Here is a 20,155-nt window from a genome sequence, read left to right as displayed (position 1 = left end):
GACCGAGATGTTGTCAGATCCGACCGAGATGTTGTCAGATCTGACCAGTCGCCAGAACAGAAAGGTCAACATGGTGGCTCCTGCTGGAGGCGTTGGCGGAAAGATCTGGTGCCGACACTCAGAACGAGAAACACCAATGACACCGACGACAACAACAAGTGCTGCTTTTTAGGCCCGTTGCGTTGGTCACTGCTACCAGCATCCCTCGGTTTGCAGCATCATTTGTAGCCGATTTCCGCTCCGCAACGAGCTCCTCGTTCAACGGCATGCCCCCTTTTTCTGCACGATCTATGGCTATGGCACCACTCCGTACACTTGGTGTCAGCCTTCACATGGCGAGATCGTTGCTTTTGTGCATCACAGCCTGATCGACATCCACAAACAAGTCGTTGCGATTGTGTTGGCAGACGCAATAATTAAATGGATTGCCGGGCTCCTCGTCGCGATGGCCGTCACCAATTGGCCAATGCATCTTGCTCTTCCGATTGAGTGAGCGGCTCCGGCTCTGTCGTCTCAAGCCTATTCCTCTCAGGTTTATGCTGTTGTCCAACCTCTCTTGCCGGTGGTCATAATGGCGTCGTGGAAGACTGTTGCTAGATGGCATCAACAGAAAGGTGGTTGCGGCGAGGCGTACTGCCGAGCTCTGTCGTCCACGGCAATGCCCGTGAGTGCTTATCCACCATCTTCAACCATCGCCGACATGGCCAGATGGTTCTCTTTGACTGCTTTTTCGTCACTCTTGCCCTTCGCATAGGTGAAGTATTGCGACACATCATAGCCGTTGTGCTTGTCCACGCCACTTGCCCATCCAGATCGAAACCATCTCAACCTCGATCAAATTCCACCTCTGGCTGACTGCTTGAGTTGTAGAAGCCAAGGACTACCCTGCGAAGATCTCCTCGCTATTTCTGCTGTTGCAACACCTGCTCTCGCTGCCCTCCGGACGAGATAATCCAGGATCAGAAGCAAGTAATCAACTTCAGCCGATCACTCTGGAATCGCGAGGCGGCTCAGACCGAGCCGCTACACGCAGAGAGATTCGTCGCGACCCTGACCCTGAATCTCATCTTTGGAGCCATCTGTGAGAACGGATCGCGATGGACTCCCACGATCTTTTGAACAGGATGGCTACTGGAACGTGCCGCGCCTGGACATGATCGGGCTCTTGATCGTGGATGACACCGCAGCAAGAGCATGTTGCAGCGCGTGAGGGACTACAAGGATATCCTCGCCGACAGGAAGGGCAGTCGAATACATGCGCCGGGCACGCCAACAATGCCTAGACCGACTGGTCGAGTCTGCCAACTCTGACATCAATCGCGGGACCCAACCCTGTCAGCGGCAGCCGTCCCTCGCGCTATATCACGCTCCCAGTCTCACTCATCATTTCATTGGTTATCCAACAATCGACCGGGTATCGATCAAACAACATTCAGCCACTTACCATCATCACTCAACGCACGACGATCGGACGATTACGATCAAGACCTCCACTTCGAATTCAACGACAAGTAAATCCAACGACAAGTCCTAGAACTACGAACATCTCCCTGGATTTCTCACTTCGGTCTCACCACGCCGCTGCTCGATACGAGTCAAACTTGCTCGAGCCACCCGCAATTGTCAAGTGAAGACGCTGCTAACCCGCTCGTGGCCAAAGTAGAAACCGATCGATGGACGTGGGGTTTGGAGGAGAATTTCGGTGAGTGCGCGCAGGACGGCGGAGAGAAAGGTGTGGCTGCGGAAGATCAGTCAGCGGCCGAAGTGTGAGGGAGAGGACGGTATGTGGACGTACGGAAGTGTGATGATAGAGGCGGAGTCGCGAGAGTAAGATTGGTGTAGAGTGTCAGTTTGAGGACGACGAGCTGTTTGTTGGCAAGACTTGGGCTTGGAGGAAAGATCAGGGACATAGCCGCCAACAAGGAACGTCACCGTTCTTGACACCGATCAACACCGAGACCCGGCAGAGACCAACCTTCAGTTCTGCAATTTGCGCAGACAAGACTTCAGAACCATTGGGATGACCGACAGCAAGGCCGGAAGCACCCACCTCAGCGACAATGAAGCAGAATACATCACATCCACGCTGAGAACGCCTTGCACGCCACGACAGTGAATGCGTCACTCCAGGAGGCGATTGCAAGGCACCCGTCCGCTCACAATCTCAGCGCGCTTGCCGCGATAGAACACTAGTGTACAGGATGTAGACCGGAATACTCCACTGTTCCAAGGCGACCAAATCATTGTCATACCTTTCGACCTCTGTCCCTCTTCGGAACGAGAACTCTTCCGGATTCGAGTGCTACGGCTGGTCTATAATGGCCTCCAAGACGTCTTGCCATTGGACCAGGCCATCTCCTTCCCATGTCCATATCACAGTCCGGAAAACACCTACTACACACGACCTGTATCGTGGACGGATACAGCCACAGCTAGTAGGCGACTCCCTTTGAATATCGTCCCCAACGCCATCAATTCGCCCTTCCACACCCCGAAACGAACAAGCGCACGCGAGGCACAGGCCGGCGACCAGCGCGACACGTATAGACAGCATAGACAGCTATTGATCAGGCAATAATTCGTCGATGTGATGAATAAGACAAGCATGTGGACCTGCGGAGGAGGAGGAGAGCGGTGTCGCCGTTGTGCTTCAGGACAAGCCCGAGAAGCCTCTTGGAAAGCGCCTGCCCCGGTCAAATACACACATCACTCTCCGGAACTACCACGACATTCATACCACATATATAGACGTGACGACGGAACCCATAGCGATCAGGAGACACTATTTTCGCCACTGTGCCCGATGCTATGAATGGGCTGTTCTACACTCTCGCTACTACTAGAAGCAACAAGCGCGCGCGAGCACAGGCCGGCGACCAGCGCGACACGTACGGACAGCCACCCAGCAAGAAGCAAGTCTTCGAGCTATACGATGCCGGAGATGAAAATGCGGACCTACGGAGGAGGAGTGGTGTCGCCGTTGTGCTTCAGGACACGCCCGATGAGCCTCTTAGAAAACGCCTTGCCCGGCTACAACCCACGTCCTTTAAGAAGAAGCTCGCAGCCGTGCGTGAAAAGAAGCTATTGCCGCAGGACAAGCCCGACGAGCCTTTTGGAAGACGCCTGCCCCGGTCACGACCCACGTCCTTTGAGAAGAAGCTCGCAGCCGTGCGTGAAAAGAAGCCATTGCCGCAGGACAAGCCCGACGAGCCTTTTGGAAGACGCCTGCCCCGGTCACGACCCACGTCCTTTAAGAAGAAGCTCGCAGCCGTGCGTGAGAAGGAGCCATTGCCGCAGGACAAGCCCGAGGAGCCTCCTGGAAACCGCCTGGCTCGATCAGATCCTACGGCCTTCGAGAAGAAGCTATTTCCGCACAACAAGCCCGAGGAGCCCTTTGGAAACCGCCTGGTCCAGTCGAAGCCATTGCCGCAGGACAAGTCAGAGCAGACCCTTCGGAAGCCGCCGTGCCCGACTACAACCCACGGTCTTTGCAGAAAGCTGGCAGCCGTGCGTAAGAAGGAGCTATTGCCGCAGACGCAGAACGAGCGTACACATAAGCAAGACAATCTGGAATCGATTCCGACAATGACATAGACAGCAAGACGATCTAGAATCCATCCGGCAATAGAACTAGCAGAGACACTGCAAGCGCCAGAGGTGCATATGCCGACATCGATAATGTCTGCGGTTTTAGACGTCGTCGGGTTCTGAATGGTCTTCCGGCTTGGACTAATAAGAAGATTCTTTCCCAAGGCGGTACTCCATTTCTCAATAACCTGCAATGTCGACGGGGAGTCGTGTCGGGACCAAGGGGATACTTTGACGAGCCCTGAGCCGTATACTCCGACGTGTTAATTGGCTCGGGAGGCAAGGCGTAAAAGGAGGCGGCAATAGAGGTAGGAGAAGCACTGCGAGTTCCCGTGCATGCTCACGACGTTGGACGGGCTATGACTTGAGTAAGACAGTCAAACGGCGGCATACGCCTCTGCACCGTTGAGAGGGTGCCGAAAGCGGGACGGAATTCATCTTCAACCACGCTTTACGGGAGAAAGGTACAATTTCCGCAGGCTTGTCAACGACTCGCTCCCACAGTTTGTTACAGATCATTAGCTGACTTCAAAAAGCTTAGCGCTGACATTACCGGATCCAGCAGTTCGAAGTCCGGCTACCTTACGTGTCTCCTTGCGTGAATTCCGGATGCGATGTCTTCAAGACCGATTTCCAAGCAGCTCGTGCCCAATCCCATCTTACGAAGCAGCCTCGCGGGCTGCCTAGTTCTCGAGCTGCAATGGAGCAATCGCAAAGCACGTCGACCTCGCCGGACATGCCATATTGTCTATCGCAGAAAAACAACCTCGGAAGACCTGGGTGATGTCCCAGATAAGTCGCCAATAGTGACGGGAATAGCAAAGAGCGATTCCAAGCATTTGCATTGTGAGTTGCAGAGCTTCGCCTCAAAAAACGGCTAATGTTGACGAATGCCTCCTTGATCTCCTTCCAGGGGGGCTGTTCCCGCGAGCAAGACGATCGAGAAACACCTTAACGTCCGTCTTTGACTTGTCTCGCTCCTCGTAGGCCTTCTTACCTGTAATCTCTCGAGCTGTGCAGATGCATCATCGGCAACGATTGATCCTAGAACTTCACGGGCAGGCTGCTCACGCAATATTCTCTCTACAGCCATCGAAAGACCACGCTCCCATGCATAACTGCAAACCCCTCCGAACAGGTACGCGTTATAGAGAGCATTCAATAGCAAACGGGCATAGTTTTCGGGTAGGGATAAGCCACCCACACCAATATTTCTACTCTTGTACGGGCTTCTCTTGCAGCAGCAGAATAGCCGTTAATCGTTGCTAGGGCGGTAATTTACCCGTGCTCGGTCGAGGTTTACTATTAGGCGAGAGAAGAGAAGTTCTTGTCCCCGTCGATGACCTGCACGCCATGTTCGGAATTCCCTTGGAGCGGATCGTCCCTTGCAGCAGCAGCAAAGCGGTCGTTCATCGTTGCTGGGGCGGCACCTTGCTAGGAGCCTACTCTCGGTCGAGATTTGCGGTTCGGTGAGTGAGAGGAGAGGAGAGAGCTAGCCGTAGTCTAACTTTCCGACTTCGTCCGCTCCATCTCATTACGCAGGCGTTGGAGGACATTGTGCTGTGTCGCATAGTCCTCGGTCGAGATTTGCTGGTGGGTGTACGAAGAGAGCTAGAGATCATTATGCTGTGTCGCGTAAGGTAGTCCTCGGCTGACATTAGCTTTCTGGTCACGAGCGATTGGCGCCGGTGGTAGTTAAGACGGAAGAGATCGTGTTCTACGAGCGTATGTTCTCCGGGTATGCCTGGTCTGGTACTGACTTGATCCATGACTGCGTTCGGAAGTCGTATTGTGGTTTGGATGAAGCCGTCCATGTCTCGTCTGTCGGGACGGGAGTGACGGATCGCTGGCGGTGCTCTGAAGCAGAGACTTTTATCTCGCGGCTTCCTGTCCGGTAACTACGAAGTAGTAGTAGTAGTAGGGGTTAAGAGAGGTAAGAATTGGGAGTCAAGAGACGTGGTGGTCATGGAGAGACGGCGGTGTTGCAGATCTACATCGCCTACTTTCCTAGTCCCCGACCATCGTTTCCTTTATAATTGTCGCCCATCGCATTCGTATTCTATCTCGGTTTACTGCTCCACCGCCTTGCTTCACCGTCTTCTCCGCCCCTTATATGACGGAACAGTCCTCATCGACCTGTTCGCAGGCCAAGCCGGTGCGATACCTGGTGTCCTCAACCATCGCATCGCTGCGCCGAGCAATGTCGACTTGCTCTTGCTGTTCTCCTTCGGCCTGCTCGTCTCGTCCCGAGCCAGCGGTCTTCTTCACTTGCCATCGACATCCTCTTCTTGATCTTCTTCCCGGTGGGAAAGTTCATGTTAAGCTGAATAGTCCGCCGCCGAGGAACCTTAGCCCTGCCTTACGCCGAGTCGCCTCTACGTTATCATCCAAATCCGTAGATAGCAGTTAATCGAATTTAATGGAGGTACGGGGAAGATCGGCAGACATGTTCAGCCGAATCGCGTGGATAATTGTACACGGCGAAAGCCGCTAGTGCACTCCATCTACGCTATATCGCCCTATAACCGCGGAGGGAAATTGGTCGAGGAGGTAGATTAGTCGAGGAGGAGGAGGGAGGTAATGGAGGTAGGACGGCAAGATAGGTGCCCGTTGGTGCTTCTGTAGTAAAGTTTCCGGTATAGAATACTTCTTGACAGTTAAAACTCCATCTCGGGATACCTAGTCTGCGCTATGCTGCCATAGCCGTCGAGAGAGATTGGTCGCGGAGGTGCCGGAGATGGAGTCGAGTTTCCGGTATAGCATGCTTGCTCGACGGCCAGACCTCCATTTCGGGATGCTGCCATGGCCGCTGAATCTTGGTCGAGGAGGAGGTAATAGAGGTAGGACGATATGGAGTTATCAGGGACGTGGATGGGCCGAAAAGCAGGAGAGGTAGCGGGCTGGTCCGTATGTCTGGAAGTAAGGTAGCTGTAACAAAGCTTGCTTCGGACTCAGTGGAGGATATTGGCGGATCAGTAGCAACGTCGACGACGGGATCTTTCGCGTGGCTGTAGGCTTTCGGCATGCTTGCTTTGAAAGCGACGACTGGATTTGGTGCGTCTAGTACGACGTGATCGCCCGATAGTGGTGGTAAATAATGGCAGTCGGGGGCGTGTGAGCATAGGGAGGATTATCGCATCGAGAGACGGGGAGCGTAAAGACGAGCAAGTCCAATCGGAGCGAGCTTTTGCTGGCGATGGAGACCTGATTAGGCTTCCTTATGGCCGAGGCACGAGTCACCAGCTCCCGTCGTCCACTTCCCTTTATGATCAAGCTGGCCGCCTGCTCACCGTCATCGTAGGCGAAAGCCACTGCCCCATGAGCACTGATTCTTCTTCTTTCGCTTCAAACCGTTACCTATGCCGGGCGAATGCGACGGCCTTTGCATGACCCTAATTGTGCTGATGTGACACTGCTCGGCTGTGTACATGTCCTGCTATTTATTCTCCATATCCATGTCTCTCCGTGCCTTCCTCTTTATCTTCATCATCATCCCGTGTCACTTTTTTCCTTCACGACTGATTCCGAATGAGTGTGGTCGATGGTGTGACTGTCAAACTCGGGTCGCATTGGCGTAGCTGTTGGCGTTTAGTGTGTGCGACTAGAGGCTGTTACTGTCGCTCTCTTCGTCGCTCGGTGAAGGTGGGTCAGAGTGCTGCCGGCTGATTGTGTGCGAGAGGGGCTAGCGTTGTCGACTTCAACCTTCTGTGCGGATAGATGAGCGTCCTACCGGCCGATTGTGTGCGAGGAGAGGCTAGCGTTGTCGACTTTATCCTTCTATGCGGATGGATAAGCGTCCTGCCGGCCGAAGGTGCACGACTCTCGACTTCATCATTCGGTGCAAATGAATGTGAGCTAGCCGTATTGCATACCTTACCGAGGAAGAGTGTCGCTGCTGCTGTACTGCGTCAAGGTGGTCGGGTGGAGAATGCGGCTCTGCGGACTCGAGGGCTCCCGTCGCTGATCGTAGCCGCTTAGTCATAACACGTGTGTACCTGGCCCGGGCTTCTCGTTGCATGATGGCGGACAATAATATGCATCCAATGCTCCACCGACGTCGCCATTTGCGGTGTGGCCGCAGGGATTGTAAAAGCGGTCAGCGACTGCATCTTCTCCCCTGAATCTCTGATGAGATCTGAAGGTAACTTGGTCGACAGGATCGCAGTCTACCTTACTCCGCAGCAATCGGCCCTGCTCCCTCAAATTTCCACGCCAAAGTCAAGGTCAGGCTCTTCAGCAACCACTCGCAGTCAGTCAACGCCGCCGCCTTCATGACCGAGCCGAGACATTTTCCACGACGACCGTACGTCCGATGAGATCAACCGCACCCCGACCTCCGACGAGACCGCCCTCGCCAGTCCTACGATCATCGCCCTTTGCCTCGTTGCCCCAATCAACGGCCCTAAAAGCTCACCCGGTTGCCGAATGAAGCTTGAGGGATGGCGACGATTTGGAGACACGATTACGATCGACCGTGAGGAGGAAATCGAGCTCGCGTTGAGAGAGGAAGGAGATTGAGCGCCTTAGAGGCAGGCGGGCGACTGGAGAATGAGCGCGCAGCCCGAGATCTTGGAGAAATTCGCGAGAAAAGGACGAACAACACAAAGATCTTACCCCCATACCACGCCCCGAGCGAGTTAGGCAGAGTGTTTTCTCGAACGACAAGCCCTACCTTCCGTGGAACAGCACTATCATACCAGGCATGAAGCCGAAGCCCACTGCACGAGAAGCATACTGGGACCACACCGCTGGATAGCAGAGATGCGAGCAGTGAGGAAAGGTATTCACGAGTGGAGGTTCTTGCAGGCGGGTCGCAGATTATGAGACTATAATGTTTCGAGACCTCCTCGCTTCCCGCCAAAACCTGCGCTCCCTTGCTTTTACGTCGTTCCACGCGCCTCGATGGAATTGGATGCGCCGTGCGAGTTACACGTCATCATTGGCAACTTCAACGTCTCCCTCCACAACACACGCACTGCAGTTTTCTTCTCTGCGAGTTCTCACAGCTCTCTTTGCCATACTACAATTCTCCTGAGAATCCTCCTCTGCTCGATTCGATCGGATCCGCCTTGGCTGTCCAGTGGCCTCGGCTTCTCTAACAGGTTTCCTAAAATCTACACCGAGGATGGAGAGGACTCAGCACGCTCAGGCGAGCCCTCTCAAAGATCCATATGGGACCAACAACATGTCCGGGCCGTATCTATCGAGCGCGTACGTGGAGCGGTGGGCAGACGGAGTGTTCTGCCTTGCTGTCGTTGATGTCTTCGACGGCGATACCTCACCGCTCCTGTTGGAGGATTTCCCGCGGCCTCCAACAGCAGATCCTGGCAACGTGCACGCCCCTCGCAAAACCTCCCGCGTTCAGCCGAGTCCGCTCAGGGCACCACGCATGACTGGCCCCACTGTCCCTCCGTCCGACCCTACACCTTCGTCGGCCCCCACGCCATCCGCCAATCGTCGACACCGACACCAACAACGTGAGCCTTCTCACCCGACCCTACCAATGTCTATCCCGGTCCCTCGCCCGATCTACCCGCCACAGATCACTACAACAACCCACGATTGCGAAGGTTGCGAAAGCCGCGCAACCTATGGTGGTTGTGACAGAGGTATCGTCACGTCGAACATGGGAGAGACAGCGAGGCGGGTGGAAAGAAGTCCACTAAGCTGACATTTTCTGTATCTGCAGATCGATCGAGTGAACGTGCCCGGATCAGCTACGCACCAGCTGGAAGTACGGGCCGTCCCAGTCAGTTTTGGCCAACCTGTGAACTGGTCATGTCGGAGGAGACTCCAGGTCCGGCTGGACTACAATAGATGTTTTCTGGAATGCGACGAGGTTGGAACAAGTCGAAGACGAGCAGCGTGGGTTGTTGAAGTTGGCTGGAACATTGCCGGAGATGCAGAGGAGTGAGATAGATCTGAGGTCCACATTGGTCTGTGGAGGCCACAGTCCAATTCACGATGACCAGAGTCGAGCAAACCATTCAAACGTCGATCAATTTTGAGCAAACCCATCCCATCTCGAGATGTGCAAAGATGATTCATCAATTAGCGCAGCATTCTCCGCCGAACACAAGTCCGCGTACGAGAACCTACATCTTCGGCAACGCGACGTCTCACATGGAAGAGCCCTGTTCTCTTCGACAGAAGGCAGCCGACTACACAAGTCGAGGTTGTATTATGTTACCTACGCCGTTATCCCCTCGTCACACAACCCAACAGCAACAGTCACAACCACTACGCACGCCTTTAGCAGAATCCGCATTCACCGATCACGACTCCCGTTCGCGGCGACCTGGCACCGAGTGGGCCTTTACTTTGTGGCCAACTACGACCTCTTCGTAAGACTCGAGCACCGTAACGGTACTATTAAGACCCCGTGCAGAGCGCCGTTTCCGATATCCCTCGCTCGCACCGATTCATCGAGTGGCCGCGCGGATCCACCCTCGTCTACCTTCACTAACCGCTAACAGCGCCAAGCACGACCTCGTCATGAGTCTCGAGCACCTGACGTTCCGCTCACAGCGCCACCAAGACTCCGTACGGTCGTTTACGACATTCCTTCGCATTCGGGTCACCGGCAGCCAGCGTTAAACTTCGCACTGACTTCTCGAGCGTCGGCGTGGGTTCGATTACCCTTGCTAACCGCCAACGGCGTCACCAAGACTCCGTATAGAGCGCCAGCCAACGGAAACACGACATGCCTCGCACAACCGGCAACAGTGCCAGTGCCAGCGATGAACTTCGTACCGATTTCTCGCGGCGCGCAATCGACTATCCTTACTACCCGTCAACAGCGCCATTACGACCCTATGCAGAGCGCCATCGGGACCCCAGCACGCCGCGACGGTCATGACTACTATCATGAATTCCCTCCCGGCGAACTTGAAACCGGTTTCGCGAGCGCCAGCGCGCATTCGCCTACCCAAACCAACCGCCAACAGCGTCTTGATGGCGTTCGCCAGGAAGACTATGCACAGTCAAAGGACGGAAACGGACATACGATAAATCGAAACAGGAAGCGTAAGTGAAAAGCGCAAGAAGAAAGCGAAGAGAGATACGTCCGGTTTATTCGTCCTACGAAAGAGACTACGTCGAGAAGTGCTGGCAAGAAGAGTAGCATTCTGGAGGTTTGCATACCGCAGCGGACAGATAGTCCCATCCATTTCTCGTCGATCTCTCTCGATTGCTGGCTTGACTGTTCACCGTACTGTAGCGGCCGGCGTCACTTCCGTAGAGACCGGGGATATTACCGAACTCTATGGACGCTGTTACAGAGCAGTACGACAGCTTGGCCGTGGCCTTACGAATGCAATGTAATGACTGGCGATGCAGAAACCGCTCCATAAGCCGAGGGCGATATGCAGAGCCTGTCTAAGGAGCCTCTACAAGAATCAGGACTTTGTAGAGTTTCCGGTCATTCAACAACATCCGCCGGATTTGCCAGACTCACTACCTGCCTGCAAGGTTTCGGACTGAACCGCCCAGGTCTCTTCTGAAGCAACGAGTGGAAGAGACTCTCGAGCGCTCCAGCCGTCGCGCAAGCCAAAGCAACACTTTGACGGCCTTGCAACAAAAGCATGCGATATCTACACATTGCCGCGCCGCATACTCGGAGCCCTCTGCCGCGGCTTACAGCAAACGAGCCCTCTGCTGTCCCTGTCCCTCAATCCAAGGAAGAAGCATTAGCAGACCCGCATGGCACATGATAGCGTTGCGACCAAGAGGTGAATACACACAAGAACAATCAACCGTACCTGGCAGGACGTTCTGCGGGGGGTCAACACGGGACGGTAAAAACGAATGTGTTGCGCGGCGCGTTGGGGTCTTTGCAAGTCAAGACTCATGCACGCAATGAATATTAGCCGCTTCATGCTTGATGGGCGTTGAAGAAAGGCTGCATACAACGCGAAGGCGTGGACCCACACGGATACATATGCATATCCGTTGTCAAGTCAATGACACCGAGAGCTCTCTTCGTCATGGCCACGGAGCAGGATCCAAAAAATGTAATCAATACGACATCAATTCTACGTTCCTCTAGAGCGCTGATGAATACGTTGAGATGCCTCATGAATGATGAACATAGCAATCTGCCCAAGAATCGCGCTCCATCGTCTTGGGTACAAGGCCGTAAAGGCCGACCAAAAACACCAGACGCCTTCTAAGAACTACGCCGACTTCTTCTCTACCGCCTGCTTCATCCCTTCCTTACACTTTGCAAGCGCTTCCAACTTCTGTCTCGACTTCTCAATCTCCGGGCTTAGCTCGTGCACAAGTTCATGCGCTCCTCAAGGCTACCCGCTATGCATAACTAAACGCGTGACAATCTTAGACCCTGACCTTGCCTACATGTCTCTCCTCATATTAGAGCGAGGAGAAGGAGAGTGTACAAAGGGAGAAAGCATTTTATTCGGGTGCTGAGTAGCCGGAGGAGAGGTACTGTGCTGTTTTGGTTGTCGTACCATGGCTGCTACTCTTAAGATAACGATGTCAACCTCAGCGCCCAGTCCGAAGCTTTTCGGCTAGCTTGTTCCCTTATCGTTGAACTCCCGGCGCAGGTTCTCCTGCAACTCCGCTATGCCGCCGGCTAAGGTAAAACATAAGCGTATGCCAGGAAGTGCAGAGGGTCGAGAGTGCACATCTGCTAAGCGCGACGAGGACGCCGATACTGCTCCCATACGCAAAAGCCGTGTGGGGTGTAGAGGTACCTAAAGTAGGGGCGGAGGGTGTAGGCCGAGATGGAAGCTGGCGCCGCTGCGGAGCAGCTGCTTAGCGACCACGAGCACTGTATGCTTGCGCGGATTTTTTTTAAAAGGTCGACCCAGAATGCACGATCACCGAGAACTTGAACGGCTCCATACGCAGCCCTCTAAATACCGTAAGGGCCGTCGTGGTACCGATCAGAATGGTAGCGGAGGGCTCAGGTCTCGTCTTGTCCTGAATACGCCAAACCAGATGTCTCGGTTGAAGCATCGGTGCAGAGTCTGAAGGAGGAACACAAAAGCCCGGCGAAGAGCATAGCCCAACTGTCGTGTTCGTCGTCGTCTTCGTTGGCGGCTCCGTCTTGATTGATGTCGACGGCTCCGTCCTGGGAGGACATCCTGAGACATAGTCAGCACATGAAACGAAGGCAGCGCGCCGGTCAATGTACCGTCTTCGACATAGATGTCTGCTCCATGATCGCGTACTGGAGAAGCAAGAATCTAATTGTCAAAGACGTGGTGGAAGTGAAGTGATGTGCTAAAAAAGGTGAGAGGGCGTACAGCTAAAGGTGGGATAATTTTAGAGTGCAAACGGTATCGGTAAAGCATATCTCACGAGCTTTCGGAAGGGGCGCATGAAAAGAACGAGAGGTAGGATTGAAAATGTGAGGTGATAGGATACGAGCAGCAAAACACATGCCCTTAACTTGGGTATTCGGGTATTCCGAGAGCAATTCGTCGAAATGGAGAATCTCGTGCCCAAGCTTGACAATTCTCCGTGTTCGCTGCTCGCTCGTGCGGCGTGCAGGCCATCGGTGGCAGTAGGCGGAAGGGACAGGGAGACAGGGAGGAGGGCCGTCGCGGTGGACGATGTACACATCTCGACTGTAAAAAGAGTCTGTCGACACCAGTACGTACGTAGCACTCTAACAATGCACGCTGCATTCGCCCAGTGTCAGCCGCGCTCTCCAGTTCCTTCAAAGAGCTAAAGTCGAAACGCGGACAGTGTAGGTAGCCTTCAGCGACTCCAGTTCCGCCCTGTGTGGTCGGTGGTTTGCCAGACATACTCCTGGTGATTGGAATGCACGCTCCACACCGGGAGGTATGCTGAAAAGTACGAGGGTGCTGGGCAGCGAGCAATCTCTGTGTGTCAAGAGTTCAGAGTTCGCCAGAGATTTTCAAGTCCCATCCCGAGCGCGTGATGAAGGATCACAGCAGCAGGTAAAGCCCGAGGAGGACCTTCTGTGGCTGCCGCCGTCGGATGCAGTCCAATGTTGTCCTAGCCCGGCCAGCTCGGCAGTATAGAGGGGTATGAGCTGGGGAGATCAGCGCCTCAACGACAAGCTGCCGCTTTGTGGCCTCCAATCAAGGACGCTGAACTGTCGAGATTGATGTACGAGCGCTCTCAGCACCTCTGCTATCGTATGCTTCCAAGACTTCGATGATGATGTCCGCGGTCGGCACCCTTAGTAGGCCATTAACGCTGGCGAAGACGTGTCAGATCCTACGCTGGGGCAGAGTGTGCAAAAATGCCGAGTTCAAGCAATTTCTATGCTCTTTGCCCTGCGTCCTTGGCCAGGTCTCCGTTCTTCGTGCGATCTTGTTGAGTTTCTCCACGCCACTATGGGAGAACGGAGAGCGATTGATCGAAGGGCGTGGCTGTTGAGGATGTGGTTACGCAAGACCTGAGGTTGAAAAGGGTCAGTCGTGGCCATGAGTTCGCTGATTAGCGTTCTTACCACGGATGCAACCTACCCGCGTTGGGAAGAATCCATTGGCTTTTCCATCCCTCTACTTGGTGGTGATGAGAGCAAGCATCGCAATGAAGCATACACAAGCAACTTAAAGCGTAGTACAGCCTAGGCAGTGTTCTTTGCCGGCACAAATGAATGTGTCTAATCGACGACAGACTGTCGTGTACGGAGCTGTTTCGTCATTTGCAAGCCGCTGTGTCGCTCGTGCTCGAAATGCTGGCGCAAGGACCGACTCGGCTGACTGTAATTATAGCAGCCCTGAGATCTGACCTCAGCTTTGTGTCGGTCTTCGCTTGAAGCGTGAGTAGGTTTATGGCAAGATCGTATCGAGGGCGGAGCGTCTTATGAAGTGTGATACTGTCCTCTATTTGGTCGTATGTTGTGCGCTTCTCGTCGAAGCCTGACGCATGAAAGTCTGCAGGAAGTGTGCCGGTGACGACAAGGGTGATCTCGACGGAAAGGTATTGCAACAGCTCGTGGCGGTGAAGTCACGCAGATCTCGAACTTGGTGCACTTAGCAGAGACGCCACTGCGAAGAGATGACATAAGTGCGAGGAGTACGCTCGAGGTTAGTCTTAGATGAGACACCGGGGTGTCGGAAGCCAAAGGACAACCCATAGCGAGTTTGACTTGGACATTGTGACACCTCTTAAGCTGCATTAGCAGACGCTGCTTGAAGCTAAGCGGACAGCGATGTTCCTGACGGTCCGAGTTAGCGTGCATGGCAGTCGTAGAGGCATCGCGGGTGGCGTATGACAGAGCAGCTGCGTTGCTGCCGACGGTCCCGCGGGTGTAGGTCGAGCTGCTGGGAGGATGGTGCTCGGCCTGGACATTAAGTAGGCCCGACGCACAACGATCGCCCCGACACGTGGCTCATCGCCATCGCAGAGCATGGTGCCGATAAAGGCGGCTTGAAGGGTCCTCGATGCAGCGTCGATAATGCTCGATGAGAGTTTGCTCTCCGAGGTCTTTAGTGTTGATCACTACCTCCAGGAGCGCTTGCTCTGCCGTCGTCGTTCCGGCCGCATGTTCTTCCTCGACTCCGTCCTCTGGGCTTCCAATCCTGCCATCGATTAGCTGTGAGTAGAGTCGTTTGCTTCTCATCGTCAGTGAGCTTCAACTCATAACATCGCAAGTTGGCGCCACAGGTTTGTATAGCGCCAACCTCGCCCTTCGAACTGCAAGCTTCGAAACGGCACATCATCGCACCCACACGCCTTCACGAGTGACTCATACGCGGCCCTCAAGACATCCGCATCGTCGGCACTCCTCCTACGTCTGGTGTACGGACTGGACACGCACTCGATGACGGAAGCAGCCTCGTACCGTTTCTGTAGCAAAAGAGTGATCGTAGCTGTACATCTTCTTGCGTAGCTGCATGATTTGTCAATAACCCCCAAAACGTGATTTCTTACCGATCCGACCACGATGAGGCAAGAAGACTACGTAAAAGTAGGCGGAGCGCAATCGGGGGGAGAGAAGGTAAAGCAGGTAGTATATCACCTCGGAAACAGAAGTGTAAGGGAAAAGAGACAACTTGCCTCTTGTCGGAGACTCTGACAAAACCAACCATCAACACCAACATGGTCCACGAACGAGGTAAGCATTCGATCCTGGCACGTTTGTTCATTCGACCGACGAATTGCTAACACAACCTCTTAGTCGCACCAAGCAGCGCACAGCGCAAAACCTGTATGAAACGTCAGCTATCGTTTGTCGCACGGGACGTCCCTCTGACAGTTGTGCTTACGCAGCTCAAACTCTTTATCAAAAGCCGAGCGAAAGCGCTCGTAAGCAGCGCGCCTCCGAAGACTCGGTCGCCGCCGGTATGTTTTCCGTTCAAGCAAGCAAGGCAGCGTTGAAAGTTTCTGACGTACGTTTGACCTAGACTACGCCAAAGCAATGTGCGAAGCACAGCTGCTGCGCGAGACGCAGCAAATGGTGAGTAAATTTCATGTTGGTCTTGATACAGATCCACGGCTGACAATTGTCTTGTAGACGGACCAGGAGCTCTGCTCCGCCCAACTCCTCCGCGAGTTGGAAGAATCAGTATGTCGGTTCCTGCTCGTTCGTATGCACCCAATCTCTGACACCTGCTTCGTAGCTCAAATAAATCAACAACGACATTTTTCTCTCTCTTCGTGTATACCGTGCATGTCTGTTCAGCCGTCTCCCTCGTGACAGTTTCCGCAATAATCTTCGTACCGTCTCTCGCCGGTTATCGTTCCAAGGATGGCCTTTCCGTGAGTTAGCTAGACCTCGGCGGCGGAGATGGCGGTGTAGATGTTGGAGCAGGTAGATCCGCAAGACACGGCTCGGACAATGCGAACCGGAGCTTGGTGGGATATGGCCAGAGTGGCGGCGGAGGAGTAATCGACTATCGTAGTCCCAGACCGAGTCTGTCGCCGGGAAGGGTGAAAAATGGGTGGTGTTGAAGGTGAAGCCACGCCCTGGATCGAGGAAGCTGGCGGAGATGCCTCCATCTCGCAGCGCAGCCTATTCGTGAGTGATACGGTGGAGAGACCGGTGACTGTCTATCGACTGCGACTGTCTTTACTGAAGGAGTTTCCCTAACTGCGGAGATGGCTATCGCACAATAGGGCACTCCAGAAAAGCGCACTTCGTATCCCGTACCGGTTGTCAACGTATACATATGCCGCATCATTTCCTTCTGTTGATGGGTAGAGAGAGGATGCATATCCGGGTGTCGCAAGGGAGTGCTCCGGTAATCTTCGACACCTCGACGCAAGACAGTCAAGCAACCATCGTTGTTTTCGGCACCAGCAGCAGAGATAGTAATTAGCCAGTTGTGAAGGAGGTCTCTGGCCGGAGGGCTGATCAACTGCGAGCCGGTTGCTGTCGAGGCTGATTGAGCGAAGATTTCTGTCGATTATACGTCGCTTGGGGACACATTCGTGGTGGACGAGTCCGACATGTCGCGCTTGAGGCTCTCCTGCGTGTCGGCGGCGGTGTGGTGCGGATTTGCTGTGGCGTTTGTAAGGACAATCTGAGCGCAGTGTTAGTACGGATGAGAGCGTTGAATGCGCGTGTTCGGACAACAAGCATACGAATCGCGACGACTCGGAATGCTCGGGCTTGCCGAAAGAATGGAAGTGGGAAGCATGTTGATGTTGCTGGCTTCACCTTCACCTTCCTCGACGTGGCTTCACCTTCACCTTCCTCGACGTGGGCGTCAGAACTTGACGCTGCCTCACCACATGACTGCTCAGTGCCCTTTGCAATAGGTGTGTGTTGGAACGTGTTTTCACCGGAGAGCATGAGATCTTCAAGATCCTCGGTCGAGTCGTTGAGATGGCCGAAAGAAGTGATGGGAGAAACGTCGTTGACAGTGGGTTTCTCTTTATCGTGGCCCTATGGGAGCTCAAACCTATTCGTGCCATATCCCCGGGACCGCTCGAGATGATCTTCCTGAGCCAGTCCTTGAAGCTGGCCGTAGGCGTGTTGTTGGAGCTCCAATTCCTGCGACTCATCCTCCTGTGCCTTTTCGAGCATATTGCCATTGCCATCCTCACTGTATTCTACACCTTCGTCCTCGCCCTTGGCTTCCACCTTGCGCCGCTTGCATTCCCATCTCTCCTCGTGGCCTGCGCGCCTTGAGGGCTATCTGCATGGTTTGTTTGCGACGGCTCCGCCTCGACAAGATCTTCCAGTTCCAGCTTTTGCACCTTCCCGGCCGAGATCGCTTCTGAGACGGCGCGTGATGGCCGCCAATAGATGGACGCTGTATTCTGATGAGGTCGTTGTCGGCGGTGGAGAGTCAGCATCTGTGAGTGTGTCGCACACCTCGCTGCAGTCGTCCATCTTCTTCCGAATTCTTTTTTCCCGAGTACCTCAGGTTGAATGCGGGAGCACCCGCTGGAATATGACGTACTTCCAAAACCTACACCTTCACTCCCGTCCCTTGATAAGTCCACCGCGCGAAAGCAGCACGAGGAGGAAGGGGAGGCGGGATTCGAGCATGGAAGAGGAGGACGGCGACGACGATGCACGGTGGTGGATCGGAGGGAACTTGTATGGCGATCCGGTATGAAGGACAGCATCTCCCAACCCGGATCGTCTCCCGCCTTCCATCACCATTCAATTCACCACGATCAACAATCACCGAAAACCCGTCTTGGAAGCTTCGGTGGAGCCGTCTTCCTTTGTTCACACGCGGCTCGACCTGGTCGCAGAGGAGGTGAGCCAACTTGATCGATGGCAGTCTCACTTCCCATCATCATAGGCGTTTCCTTCCATCGTAATGGCCGACCCATCCGACATTCCACCACGATACCGCAGCTGGCGAGAAGAGCTCAACACACGAGAGATGGAGCTGGAAACTTGGCATTCTGAGCTTGACGAGCGGCAACGGAGATGTGACTTGGACAAGAGAAGTTTGCACCTTCAACTCCTCGAACAGGCCGAGCTCGCTGCCGACCTGACCGCTAGGGAAGAGTTCTTGAATATGCAGACGGCAGAATTGGGAAAGCAGCAAGAATACGTTCGACAAGAGCAGCGCGCCCTAAGCAAGGCGCAGGATCTGCTGTTTCACGAGAGAGGTTCTCTGGCTGAGCAAGACAGGATGCTTGCGAGACAGCAGGTAGAGATTAATCGTCGCGCAACGGATCTGGACAAACGGCAAAGGTCAACGGAGACGTTGATGGTACGATTGAGGGAGGACGAGAAGCTTGTTCAAGAAGGTATTGCAGAACTCCGAGGACTTGAGCGGGAGGTTGCTGAGCGCACAGCCGCTTGTGCGCGCCGGGAAGCAGATGTCCACCAGGCTCAAGCGGACGCTCGACAGTTTCTCCAGAGATCGCGATCCGAGTTGGCTAGAGTCGAAGCGAGGGACATGGCCGAGGATGCCCAGAGTCGAAGTTCTGCTGGATGGCGAAGCCCTGCTAGCTCGGAGGAGCAGGGTTGGGACAGTTCGGAGGAGTCCAGCGAGGTCGGCTCTTTTCGCCGTCCTCGCAACCTGGCCCGGGAGATGCCACCGAGTGAAGCGAGCGACTCGCCGCATGGGCCGCTTGTCCGCATTACGGGTACGCCTGAGAACGAGGAGGACCCTGCCGATGGCTCCGATGCCTACGAATCCGATGATCGATGCCCAAAGGACACTCCATCCCGCTTTGTAACTGCAGCACAACTTGTCGCGTTGTGGCAGCAGACTCCTCTCCTCATCAACCGCAAGATCCGCCGCAGCAGCATCTGGCCGGCCATGCGACATTGCGCGCGGCACTACCAACGTAGCTGGCGTGTTGACCGGCCAGCTCTGCCGAATACACTCCCTCCCATGCCGGTGGTAGGGAGTAGCATCAACCTTGACGATATGACCGTGGAGACTGAAGAAGCGTTCGATCGGTGGTGGGTCGAGATGGGTCGGGCGGACCAGCAGGATATGGCGGCGGAACGACGGCTCTTGGCGCGGTATGAGGAGATGTGTAAAGCTGGATAAGTGTCGCATTTCACGGAGCTGATGTGGCAAGACTTTGGGGGCAAGTGAAGCCTTCACGAAGGCGAATACGGAGTGGATTGACATGGCACTGACGGAAAAGGTTGGATCATCAGACGGGCCCAAAAGGACGACGAGAGAAGGGAGAGGGAGGGGAGGAGCAGGAACGAAAACTTTCATTCGAACCACTCAACGAGCTTCAACAAAGCTGGAGGATATGCCGGTCTTGATTTATTGCTAAACCAAGTTTCATCCACACTCTTGTTTTTCAACCGTGTGCACATCGGTCGGCGCTCCATGAACACCTTCTCCCTCACACCAAAATGATAGCCTATCCTCCGTCGTCAGCCTCTCCAACTGAAAAACAGAAAAGTCGTCCAGTGCGGTGGTGGTCGTTGGTCTCCTTGTCGACAATATGTCTTGCTGCTCTATGCAGCAATATAAAACGTTCATATCAAGGTGTCGTCAACAAAGATTCTTACTATGACGAGGCTATTGATAGTATGAATATTTTTCGATAGCACCCTTGCGACACCCCCGCGGCGAAGAGCTGCGGTATAGTTCTAGCCCCACTTCCCCGGATTCAGCCCCATATATAGTTCTACTGGACCCTTTTTATAAATCATTTTCTTCATCGCCGTCGTCCTTTATGC

At 54.3% G+C, this 20,155-nt stretch overlaps 3 protein-coding genes across 3 annotated transcripts; 2 read left to right on the top strand and 1 right to left on the bottom strand.

Annotated features, from left to right (window-relative positions):
• Window positions 1-6,099: 6,099 nt before the first annotated feature.
• On the bottom strand, window positions 6,100-6,678 carry MYCGRDRAFT_83270 (uncharacterized protein; the record flags this gene model as incomplete). The annotated part of the gene is made up of 1 exon (XM_003846894.1): window positions 6,100-6,678. A coding segment is annotated over one exon (160 nt), but the record flags the coding sequence as incomplete, so codon positions are not given.
• Window positions 6,679-15,633: 8,955 nt separating this feature from the next.
• Window positions 15,634-17,668, top strand: MYCGRDRAFT_98067 (uncharacterized protein; the record flags this gene model as incomplete). Its single annotated transcript, XM_003846899.1, has 6 exons — window positions 15,634-15,649; window positions 15,713-15,876; window positions 15,986-15,991; window positions 16,049-16,099; window positions 16,443-16,552; window positions 17,296-17,668. The coding sequence occupies 6 exons, from the start codon at window positions 15,634-15,636 to the stop codon at window positions 17,666-17,668; spliced, it is 720 nt and encodes a 239-aa protein (XP_003846947.1).
• Window positions 17,669-17,999: 331 nt separating this feature from the next.
• On the top strand, window positions 18,000-19,505 carry MYCGRDRAFT_111803 (uncharacterized protein; the record flags this gene model as incomplete). The annotated part of the gene is made up of 1 exon (XM_003846900.1): window positions 18,000-19,505. The coding sequence occupies one exon, from the start codon at window positions 18,312-18,314 to the stop codon at window positions 19,503-19,505; it is 1,194 nt and encodes a 397-aa protein (XP_003846948.1).
• Window positions 19,506-20,155: the final 650 nt, after the last annotated feature.

Source organism: Zymoseptoria tritici, chromosome 20, assembly GCF_000219625.1.
Source record: "Zymoseptoria tritici IPO323 chromosome 20, whole genome shotgun sequence".
NCBI lineage: Eukaryota > Fungi > Ascomycota > Dothideomycetes > Mycosphaerellales > Mycosphaerellaceae > Zymoseptoria > Zymoseptoria tritici.
The sequence above is the reverse complement of the archived record's forward strand: the minus strand, read 5'-3'. Positions and strand labels throughout refer to the sequence as shown.